Source organism: Pygoscelis adeliae, unplaced genomic scaffold (assembly GCF_000699105.1).
Source record: "Pygoscelis adeliae isolate BGI_AS28 unplaced genomic scaffold, ASM69910v1 Scaffold197, whole genome shotgun sequence".
NCBI classification, from domain to species: domain Eukaryota; kingdom Metazoa; phylum Chordata; class Aves; order Sphenisciformes; family Spheniscidae; genus Pygoscelis; species Pygoscelis adeliae.
The window spans coordinates 2802559-2813498 of NW_008825105.1; the positions used below are offsets into that span (position 1 = coordinate 2802559).

At 51.9% G+C, this 10940-nt stretch overlaps 2 protein-coding genes across 2 annotated transcripts in view; one reads left to right on the forward strand and one right to left on the reverse strand.

Moving 5' to 3' along the window:
* Window positions 1-489, reverse strand: part of RPL10A (ribosomal protein L10a) — a 5357-nt gene extending 4868 nt beyond the window's left edge. The window contains 1 exon segment of the mRNA XM_009327473.1: window positions 456-489. Within this exon segment, the coding sequence (XP_009325748.1) occupies window positions 456-489 (34 nt within the window).
* Window positions 490-1036: 547 nt separating this feature from the next.
* On the forward strand, window positions 1037-9427 carry ZNF76 (zinc finger protein 76). The gene is made up of 14 exons (XM_009327415.1): window positions 1037-1198; window positions 2542-2622; window positions 3396-3473; window positions 3625-3827; window positions 4662-4739; window positions 5140-5256; window positions 5510-5585; window positions 5941-6066; window positions 6414-6593; window positions 6895-7128; window positions 7542-7684; window positions 8471-8623; window positions 8733-8846; window positions 9191-9427. Exons 1-14 carry the CDS (start codon window positions 1126-1128, stop codon window positions 9293-9295), a joined length of 1761 nt encoding a protein of 586 aa, XP_009325690.1. The 5' UTR covers window positions 1037-1125; the 3' UTR covers window positions 9296-9427.
* Window positions 9428-10940: the final 1513 nt, after the last annotated feature.

Consider the following 10940-nt stretch of genomic DNA (forward strand, 5'->3'; position numbering starts at 1 on the left):
CCCCGGCCCGCCCTGACCCGGGAGGCACGTCCCCTGTCACCCCCCGGGTGGCTTCACACCGCAGCCTACACCTGGCTTTCCTCGGGGAGCACCTGCCCCATCCCTTCCAGGGGGTCGCGTCCCCTCCAGCAGCGCTGCCGTCGGTTTGCATGGCAGCCATAGCAGCTCAAAGGGGCCTCGATTCCCCAGCGATGCCCCAGCGACCCTGCTGGGATGGAGCCTTCGCTGGGCAACGAGCTGCGATGCCTCTCGGGAGGTGTCAGCCCTAAAAGCAGGCAGAATCTGCTGCAGCTGGAGAGGAGCTGTCTGTCGGGCGTAGGGAGCGCTTGGGTTAGAGGGCACGAAGCGTGGCACAAAGCCTGGCTGCACCCCTGGGTGCTGCAGTGACAGACAGAGCGGTCAGACTTGTTCCTGGACATCAAAATGATAAAATATTAGGCTATTTCAGAGATTACGCGTGAAGGATCCACTGCAGCTGCTTTTAAACATAATCTATTGGCAGAGTGCCTCTTTAGCAAAATGTTCTCGTGGGGGCGTGGATGTTTTAACATAATCTGCTTACAGCCTGAAATTCCGTTCCTCAGAAGGCCAGGAATTAGACAGGAAAGGGAGGAGAGAATGAGGATGCTTCCAGGGACAAAGCTCATCATCCTGCCCCTGTCTCTTGCAGTACAGGACACCCTCAGCCTGTAGGTTCAGACTTTAAAGTACTCGGAAACCTTTCCTGCAGATCGTTTGGAGGATGGGAAGGGCTTGAATGTGGCATTTACACTACCTCTAAAAAGAGTCTGTCAGTTCACTGGCTCGATAAGCTTTATCTTATATTTGTCTGTCGAATAGGTTGTTAGCCCTGCCTGCCATTGGTATGGGAAGGGTGCATCTTTTGTCCAGCTTAATCCTTTGTAATCACCAAAACAGTTTGCCATTCAAGCCTTTCTTAATGTGCAAAAGTGAGTATACCGTATGTTGGGAGAAAAGAAAATTTGAGTTGTTCTTTTTATTTAAGGCTTGCAACGAAGAAGACAACTTGCTGTTCCACAAACCTCTTGCTCAGGGTCCCGGTGCTCTCTGCGAGCACGCTGAGTAAAGTGAAATTCATGTCTGAGGACCAGTCATCGGGGCAGGATGGAGAGCTTGGGCTTGCAAGCAGTGACCCTTAGTGACGGGACGACAGCCTACATTCAGCAGGCTGTCAAAGGTAACGGTTTCTTTGGGCTGGGAAGTCTAAAAGTCTCTTGATTGACCCTGTGGAATTAAAGTCAGACTTATCAAAAGCGCCCTCATGGCACACGAACTGTCATACATCTTGTATGGTCGCTTTGTACAGGAAGATAGCAACTATCTGTTAGATTTGCACAGAAGAGTGACGCAGCAGAAACATAACATGCCTCTGGTTTGGAAATAAAGCTTTGGAGATGGGAGAGCTGTTGCTGTAGAAAATGAAGGTTCTGTTCAGACTAGAGTGAGCCCTGTTCTCTCCGGGGTTACTGGGGAAACGGAGTTTGCTCTATGGCCTGCAGGACTCTTCAACCAAAACCTCCCCTGAAGCTAAGCAGGATGTTTTACTTCACTGAGATGCATAGAATTTGGTTCACAGTAGTGATTTGCTCACTCAAAGGGGTGCTGAGCTCAGCGTTGGTTAACTGAAGCGATATCGGTGCCAAATTCAACACCTGCCCTTATTTTGGTGTTTGTGAGGTGCTGCTCCTTTCACCACCCACTGTTCCTGAGAAAAGGAGCACGCCGTTTCCCAGCCTGCGGAACAGGACGGTTGAGTTGCGAGGCTTCATGTCCTGGGGATTGCTCTCTTGCTTTCTTTTCTGTGTGAACTCACTGCAAGTTTATTACGTGTGTGGAATTGGACCATCTTGAAAACCACGAGGTTTTGTGACCCCCACAAACGTAGTGCACCAGGTGAAAGCAACCTGGATTCCTCATGTTCAAGTGGGATAGAGCAACGTCCTCTCTGCATCAAATAATTTGGTAACTAAAACATTATTATAGGGTTACTCAAGAGTTACACTATTTTAAGAGTCCAGTCTTTACAATCCATCAAGGGTAGCAACACTTTAGGTCCCCTTAAGTCCTGTAATTTTTTTTTCCCAAGAGCTGATCCTCCACCAAAGTGGAAGAAAATAAATCTTCAGGCCCCTGCTGATGCCGTTAAAAGCTCCTAGTTGAACTTTTCTCCAGCACAAGTGTAATTGCTTTCTACTTCAGATCCAAAACGCTTAGCACACATCATTCTTTCTGCTTCTTGGCTTATAGGGCTGTGAAGGCAGCTTGTAAACAAGTGATGACTGAGGTTCTTTGTCTTGTATCCTCCTGTCTAGGAAAGGGAGGCTCCAGCATTTCTGGGAAGTTAAGTGCCTCTATGGCTATTCAGGGGAAAGCTTGATAAATAACAGCTTATAAGTAACAGTTTTGCTGTCTTCTGTGGGACTGGTTTCCTTGAGAAGATGTGGCAAAGGGGAGAGCTTGTGGGACCAGAAAGACTGGACTCTGCAGGCCGTGCTGATGACAATTTTTTAACTGTTTCAGGTGAAAAACTGATTGAAGGGCAAGTCATTGAACTTGAAGATGGGACCACAGCTTATATCCATCAGGTGACGGTTCAGAAAGGTGAGGACCATAAGTTCACCTCTTTCTTTTTAGAAGGACGTTGTAGACGTAACTGCAGTTGTCTGTGTTCCAACAATCGGGCTCCTCTATTAGCTCTAGTTTTAAGAAGTCCATATAGGCGTAGGGTTTTTTTTCTTGCCTGTGGTTTTGAGGCTGAATGAGCAAGGACATAGAACATGTGATTTCCTGCAAAGTTTTTAGCAATCTGACAAGAAGGCAAATTTGCTGGTGGTGTAAGCAAATGTTTAAGTGTTGTTTCACCTGTGGGCTCTCTCACAGTTGTCAGTCTGACAGATCACTAGTCTGCAAGCAAGACCAGCAAGCTGTGTGCTGTGTTTGTGCCAACTACAGAGCCCAAACAGAGTTTGTTTCATGTGGGAGCAGTTGGACAGGAATTTCCTCTGAACTATGAGATAATATATTACTTCTGGAATAGGTGTTTGGAGGGGGGAGGGTGGGGATTGTTGGAAGCAATGCCACCTTGGTCATTGACCTGTCAGCCAATGTCACCTCTGAAATGAGGCGACATTAATTAATCTGAGAGGTGATGGGAATTCATTTCATGTGGCAGGCACCAGAGCGGCATAGAGGAGTCCTCCCCAGCCACCATAAGGTGTGAAAGGGCAGGCAGAATGAACTCCGTTGCTCTGGGCAGTCCTCCCCTCGCCCTCCCAAGCTCATTGTACGCCACCTCCCTTTTCTGTTCTTAAAAGGTTGCTTGAAACTCACTGAGTCTTCCAAGAAGGTGTGTGGATTTTTTTCTTTTCTTTTAGAGTCTGTGGCTTTTGAAGATGGTCAACCAGTAGTGTTGGAAGATGGCAGTATGGCCTACATACACAACACACCTAAAGGTAAAGCGTGTTCCCTGTTCTTCCCTTGGCAGCTGGAGTAGAAGCTGCTAAGTGTCACAGATTTCCAAGGCTGTAGGTAGCCCAGGGAGATGAAGAGTGCCTCACACTCAGCAGCTCTTTTACATTTGATTTTATCGGTTTCCCCTTGCAGAAAGCTATGACCCCAGCACCTTCGAGGCCGTCCAGCTGGAGGATGGCTCCACTGCCTACATACATCGTCCTGTCATCGTGCCACCTGGCAGCACCATCCTGGAAGTGCAGGCAGAAACTGGGCTAGAGGAGTTGGCTGGAGAGGAGGAAGATGATGCCTTTGATGTCGAGACCATTGATGCATTAAAGCAGTACACGAGTAAGGTGAGGAATCAACGCTGCTTTCATGGTCTGCCAGCAGCATTGAGGGGCTGGTGTAGTAGTCCACGTTTGGCCTGGGGTTTAAGTGTCCTCCCTTCGTTAGTACTTCTGTATATTTGTTTTTCAGCAGTGCCAGCTTTGAGAAGAGAAACTGAACAGGGCTCCCGTGAGAGGGCCACCACTGACAGGTGGCTGACAGTTAAGGACCTAGAACGGGGCAGTTTCCTGCTGGACCGTCTAGCTAGTTCCTACAGAGTGCTGGGCCTACCACCCTTAACCTGCTGCAGGCACAGATTGGGGAAGAGCAGAGAGCTGCTGTGATACAGCTTGGATTTTTTTTTTTTTCTTGCTTTATATGTGCCTCCTTGAAGGTGTTTTCCTTCTGTTTGCTAGGTTTCTCATAATGCCACCTGGGTATGATATTCTCTTCCACAGATGATTCAGGCAGCAGACCAAGACTAACCTTTTACATGTCAGGAGTGGCTAAGTTCTGGCCACTGTTCCCCATGTCGACAAAGGCCTCAAAAAACAGGCTTCAGATCCTAACGTGTTGTCACTGCAGTGCTCCATCTGAATGTCTTGGGTGCTGCCATTTTCTCCCATCTTCACGGTGTTGTGTGAGAAGGGGCTACCAGGAGTGTGTGATACGGTGCTCAGCCGGGCAGCATTAAGATTTGCAGATGGAGACCTTTCTGCTGTGGTAGGACCAGCCTCCCCTAGCTCTCTGGAGAAGAGTGGGGTGGCACTGCTGATGTGAATGCCTTCCTGCTTGGGTTGCTCACCTGTTCCACACTGTACAGGGAGGTATGAACAGTACCCATACCTCTTTGCTTGTAGGTATCTGACGAGGAAGAGGAGGGAGTGACAGACAACTGCCATATGAAGAGTGAGGATTCCAGCGACGTCCCTTCACAGGTCTGAATTTTTCAGTGATGCATTTCTGAATCTGGGCCGAACTCCTCTTGACGCAGAGCGCTTTGCCAGCTAGTAATTAAAAAAGCTTTGTGGTTTTTCTGCAAGGTTAGCAAATATATTAGCTGCAGGTTTTACAAATGAGCTAAGTGAAGCACAGAGAGGCGAGTTACGTGTCTGAGAACACCCAGTGAGCCGGGAGGTGGGAATGGGCTGGTTCTTAGACCCCTGCCCTGTCACCTGGGTTTTACCATACGTGCACAAGTTGTGTTTGTAGGAACACGTTTTTGTGAGGATAACTGAAGGAGTGCATATGTATGGCAAGGAAGGAAATGATCTGTGTGGGCTTTGCCAAGCCTGCTGTAGTGGCTCACTAAACTAATTTCCATGCGTGTCTCGGCAGGATTTGCAGGAGGAGGAAGTGCACAGCAATGAGAAGGGGCAGCAGGTCGGCAGTAGAGCTTTCCGTTGTGGGTACAAAGGCTGTGGCCGCCTCTATACCACCGCCCACCATCTAAAGGTAAAGCAGGTAACATGCAATCACGCAATGTGCAGACCAGACGAATCCCTGTGTTATAGTGCTAGATCAGAATGCTGCTATACAAAAGGCTGAGTTGTGTGCTTGGCTCCCTGAGAGATCCAGATGTCTTAATTGGCCAAGGTGAAATCCAACAGACAACTTCAGATTCTCTCCACCAGCTAGATTTCTCCACACTGTTTTCCTTCCTCCTTGTCTCGGACCTCACTTTAGGGTCCTGTTCTTTCTTTTCCAGGTACATGAACGTGCTCACACAGGTGACCGGCCATATACGTGCGACTTCCCAAGCTGTGGAAAAGCATTTGCTACAGGTAATAATTTCTCTTTCGAGCAAATTTTGTTTTCTCTCCAGTCAAACCACTCTTGAGTATCAGCCCTGGCTTTTTTCCAGCAGAGCACAATGAGCATAGCTTTTAAAGCCTTCTGAGAAGGAATTGCAGCATGGGAGACTGCCCGGGACTTGATTGATTATGGACAGATTAAAGGAGTTCTAGAAAGAAGCTGAGTTGTCAGTGGTGTTGCGAGGCTGTTTGGATATTTATTCCCCTTCAGCTTTGCAGACACAGGACAGACATTCAAACATGCATGAACTGAGAGGTGGTCCACAGCTTGCCGTATTATTTCCTTCTCGTTATAAAATGTAATTGTAGTTTCTTTCCTGGACAGGGTACGGGCTGAAGAGCCATGTGAGAACACATACTGGTGAGAAACCGTACAAGTGTCCAGAAGACGTGTGTAGCAAAGCCTTCAAAACCTCTGGGGATCTACAGAAACACATCCGGACACACACAGGTGAGCAGTACGGGAGAAGAACTGAGCCCCCCATTGAAAGGGTCTCCAAGATAAAGTACTGCTTCAGCCTTCGTCCAGGACGTGCCTTTTTGTATCTTGGGTGAAGCAAGGTAGAACTGAAGTTGTCTTCAGCCAGAAGTAGATGGGTAGTAGAAGTATACTAGGGATTCTCGACTCGGTTACGAACAGCAGAGCAAAAGGGGTAGGGACGCCAATGTCGCTAGAGGAAGTGTGCCAGCAGTTGGGTCTGATCTGAGGTCTCGGTGGTGTGATACTGTGGAGGAGTGAAGGGGTACAGGTGTCTGCATTGTAGCAGGACTCTCATCCGCGTTACTCTCTCAATGCAGGTGAGCGTCCCTTCAAGTGCCCCTTTGTGGGCTGTGGCCGCTCTTTTACCACATCCAACATCCGCAAGGTTCACATCCGAACGCACACAGGCGAGCGGCCGTACATGTGTCCGGAGCCCAACTGCGGAAGGGGCTTCACCAGTGCCACCAATTACAAGAACCACATGAGAATCCACACAGGTAAGAGGAGGAGAGGGTGAAACGCAGACAGCTCCGCCCCAGTCAGCTGGCTGCACTGACAGCTTGTGGCAGCAGGGAAATCTGCAGGACCGAAATGGTCATTTCCAGGCCAGGCATTGCAGGGGGGTAGATCTGGGAGTAGCCAGCGAGTTAAAGGAAATAGGAATTGCTTTATTGGGCTGATTATTGTTCCACCTGTTCCAGTGGTCTGTCTCCAGCTATTCCCTCTTGATGGGGAATCCCTTCTCCAAGCATGAGGAGGGTGAGTGGGTTAAGCTCTGCTCTGTGGCCTCTGCCTTAGGAGAGAAGCCGTACATGTGCACTGTGCCGGGCTGTGGAAAGCGCTTCACGGAGTACTCCAGCCTCTACAAGCACCACGTGGTCCACACGCACTGCAAGCCCTACACCTGCAACAGCTGTGGGAAGACCTACCGCCAGACCTCCACGCTGGCCATGCACAAGCGCAGCAGCCACGGCGAGCTGGAGGCCACGGAGGAGAGCGAACAGGCCCTCTACGAACAGCAGCAGCTAGAGGGTGAGCGACCGCTCTGCCGTCACCTGCGGCAGGCTTGGGTCAGGCCGCCTGGCAATGGGGAGAGAGGTGACAGCAAGAGCCTGCGGCCGCTCCCCTCTCCCAGACCCAGGTCTGTGCTGCGGCCTCCTGCATCCCCCAGCAAACCCAGATCTGTGTCACAGACGAGAGAAAAGGGCTCCCCATGGTCCTCGCTGTGTGTCACGGGTTGGGAATGGGCTCCTGCCCGTTCTGTAGTACAGGGAGAGGTAAAGACCCTTCTCCCCAGGCCAGTGCTGGGCTGTTGTCATCATGATCTTGTGCTCTTCTGTGCTTGGCCCTTCAGGCAACAGGCAGGTCCCGGGGTCAGGCGTGTGCTTTCACACTCTGATTAGTGCTTCTCTCACCCCTTTTGCTCTTCCCCTTCCGTGACTCAGCTGCTGCTGCTGACAGAGGTTCCCCCCTGAAAAGCCAGCATATCGCTTTCCTGTCAGAGGTGGAGGAAGAGGAGGAGGAAGAAGAAAACGACGATGGTATGCCTACACAGGTCTCACTTATCTCTCAGGATGGGACAGAGCAGGTACGGACACTGACAGCCTCCAGCATGTAGGGGACAGCAGTTAACTGAGTAAGATTCTGCCTCTACCCAGCCTTGGTGTTCTCTTTAAGGCTTTTTTCAGCATAAAACAGACCCTGGGGCTTCATGGGCTCTGTCTGTCATGAGGGCTCCCTCCTTACAGCCTTAACCCACTGCTGCCGTCTTGATGTGGAGGGTAAAGAATGGACCTCTGGTCCCCAACTCGCCTTCTTGCTGGACGGGGTCTTGCAGGCGTTTGCCCAGGCTTGCGTGCAGTGCCTGGGCGCCCTCGCCTCCCGCACAGCTGTCGAGAGGCAGCTCCCAATCTCTGCTGACACAGGCTGGATTTGGAGATTGTTTTTTCATAGTTTGTGTACGGCAGTGCTTTTCTTGTACTTCCCTCCACCAGCTGCCTGTGTGCTGACTGGGAAAAACTCCCTTCTAGTGGCACGGGGCAAAGGAAACAGCTGCCACGAGTAACGCTTGTGCTGCTCCCTGCTGCAGCGATGCACGAGCTGTCTCTTCAAAGCCTGGAGAGAAGATGCTAAACGGGAAGGGGAGGTGTGGTAGAAGGGGAGGGCTGGAGACCTGAGGCCCGTGAGTTCTCTATCGATTCTGTCCGTGACCCTGGGCAAAGTCCTTGGAGTTCTCTGTGCCCTAGGTCTTGCATGCAGAGGAGAGGAGAATATTTCATCCTTACTGAGACCTTTGCGTTGCTAAACTCAGGAGTTGCGTAAGGCTTCCTGAGGAGCCGTCCTGGCTGAGAGCATCTGCTGTTATCCCGCCCAGGTCAGTTTGTCGCAGGAAGACCTGCAGGCCCTGGGCAGTGCAATCAGCATGGTGACGCAGAGCGGTGCCCTCGCCGTGCCTGAGGAAGAGCTGGCGGGTGGTGACACGCACACCGTGACTGTGGCCAACGCGGACGGCACCGAGACGCAGCCGGTACAGACAAAACTGGGACCTTCCCTTTCCCCTGCGGAGAAACAGCCTGCTAGAAGGGAATTGCATTTTCTTTTAAAACGTGATTGGTTTTTATCTTAACTTTTCCTAGGTTACCATAGTCACTTCTGGGGCAGTCATGTCTGAAGAATCGGCCATCGCGTCCCTCCGTCATCAGCAGGTGGCATTGCTGGCTACCGCCAACGGCACCCACATCGCAGTGCAGGTACCGCACAGCTCCCCTTCGTTCCCCCATCCACCTGCTGGCTTCAGCACTTACGCTCTTGCTCTGCTGCATCTCCTCTTGCCCAGGGTGCTTGCTCCTTAATTCCCAGACGCCCTGTGTATAGAGGAGAGCAGGGACGTGCTCCTTGGATTGCAGAATGCTCCTTTGTAAACAGCCTTTCCCCAGCGTAGCCGTCTCTCTCTCTGCTTTGTCCTGCCGCTTTCTCCCTGTGTCACCCGCTGCCAGTCCCTCGTACCTCGATCCTGCTGGGGGCTGCCCTGAGCAAGCCCGCACCTCCTGAGCCCGCCTTTTGGGAGGACAGTGTTGTCTCTCTCCTCCACTAGTTAGAAGAGCAGCAGAGCCTGGAGGAAGCCATCAGCATGGCCGCAGCAGCGATCCAGCATGAACCTGTAACACTTGGCGCAGCCGTGTCTGAGAATGGGTGCTGAGACCCTGCAGAGCCTCCCGGGCAGGGAGGGCAGGCAGCCCGAGCCTGTTCTCTGCGGGGCTGTCGGGAGCTGCAGGAACCGGGCCAGCTGGCGCGCAGAAGAAGTGCGGTACACGAGCGAGGGAAGGTGGCTGAGACCAGTGGCCAGCGTGTGCACCGCGCAGGCGGTGAGAGCTGATGCCGGCGGCGTTGGGCTACCGGAGTGACCCTGTTCCAAGGGCTCTTCTCTCCAAGGAGGGATGTCAAAGACACTTGGCTGCTGCCTTCTCCTGGAGGCTCTGCTGTTTTCCCGGACTCCGAGCAGCAACTTCCCTGCTCCTTGCCTTGGGCATTGACTCCCTCTGTCTGGAGGAGATGGCAGGTTGTGTCTTCTAGTATTTATTGCTTCATGGCTAAGATTTCCAAGACCTGCCAGTCTTCTGCAGTAGAGGTGGAGCCACAGAGATTCCAGCAGTCTCTGGAAGCGCAAAATATTTTTGGAGAGGCACTTCCTGCCCTCTCCCTCTAGGAATGGTCCAAAAACTCCCCTTTCCTGCCCACCCCTCCAGGTAAGGGACAAGTGGGCAGCATACGCACAGAAGCAATAAAGCCCCGTCAAAGCAAGCCCAGGCTGTCCTGGGCTCGGTGTCTGGAGCGGTGACCGGTTCCTGACGCTGGAGCGAGCGCCCGGGCTGGCTCCGACAGTAATTCTCCCATCTCTTCATCACACTCCGCTCTCGAGCAAACTTCCTTGGCAGACTCGGCGCGGTGGAGCAGAGCAAAAGCGCTCCCTCCACCGAAACCAACCAGCACTTGTTGGGGGCTGAGCTAGACTTGGATGTAAATACTGGGTTCAAATAAAAACAAATGAAAAATTTTCTTTTTAAAAAAAAAAAAAGCACTCTTCTCTCTTTCAGTCCCTGGGGCCAGTGGCTGGCAGAGGGTGGGATGTTTTGCAGATGTAAGGATTAAGGAAGTTCAGGAGATTTGTTGAATTGACCGAAAGTGCAGTGATTGTCCAAAAACGGCGCTGAGGAAGGCTGTGAGCGAGGTAAGTTGTAGCCTCTGAGCTCTCGGCGTGTGTCTTGGAGGGGCTGGGAGCTGTCTCCTGAATCTCCGCTCAGGCCGAGCAAGGTCTTTGCTCTTCCAAAGACTCCCGCAAGCCTCGATGTAGGGAATTGTGTCAATAGAAGAAAATGCGTCCTTAAACGCGTCCTACGACCCTCTGAGCTGGGGAGAGAGACCTGGGCTGGCCGAGGAGTAACCTCGGCCCCTCCGCTGCCTGCCTCTGCCCCGGGCAGTTTGCGGACAAAGCCAGCGCGGAGAGCACCGTAGAATCATTTAGGTTGGAAAAGACCTTTAAGATCGAGTCCAACCATAAACCTAAGACCAGCGCAAGCTCCCGGCGATCGGGTGTTTTATTTTTTTTGGATATACCCGAGGAGTTTGCAGAGGAAGAGGTTTCTGCAGGCAAGGAACGGGCATAACCCCGGAGGGCTGCAAGCGGGCTAGATCTCCGCTCGCCGCCTTTGGGTGCAGCTGATCCCAAAATCAAGCAGGGCTGGAACCTTTCCAACAGGCGCGGCCCACGCTCCCCCTGCGAGGGGAAGCTCTTCATTTAAATCCCAGAAGAGGAAGCTGCTGTTTGAGTCAGGGAGGGGATTTCG

What these genes read in the sequence shown, in the direction of transcription:
- ZNF76 (XM_009327415.1), top strand. Translation starts at nt 1,126, where the DNA reads ATGGAGAGCTTGGGCTTGCAAGCAGTGACCCTTAGTGACGGGACGACA. An exon ending in TCAGGTGACGGTTCAGAAAG is followed by an intron (nt 2,623 to 3,395) that starts GTGAGGACCATA and finishes CTTTTCTTTTAG; the next exon opens with AGTCTGTGGCTTTTGAAGAT. An exon ending in CCACCGCCCACCATCTAAAG is followed by an intron (nt 5,257 to 5,509) that starts GTAAAGCAGGTA and finishes TTTCTTTTCCAG; the next exon opens with GTACATGAACGTGCTCACAC.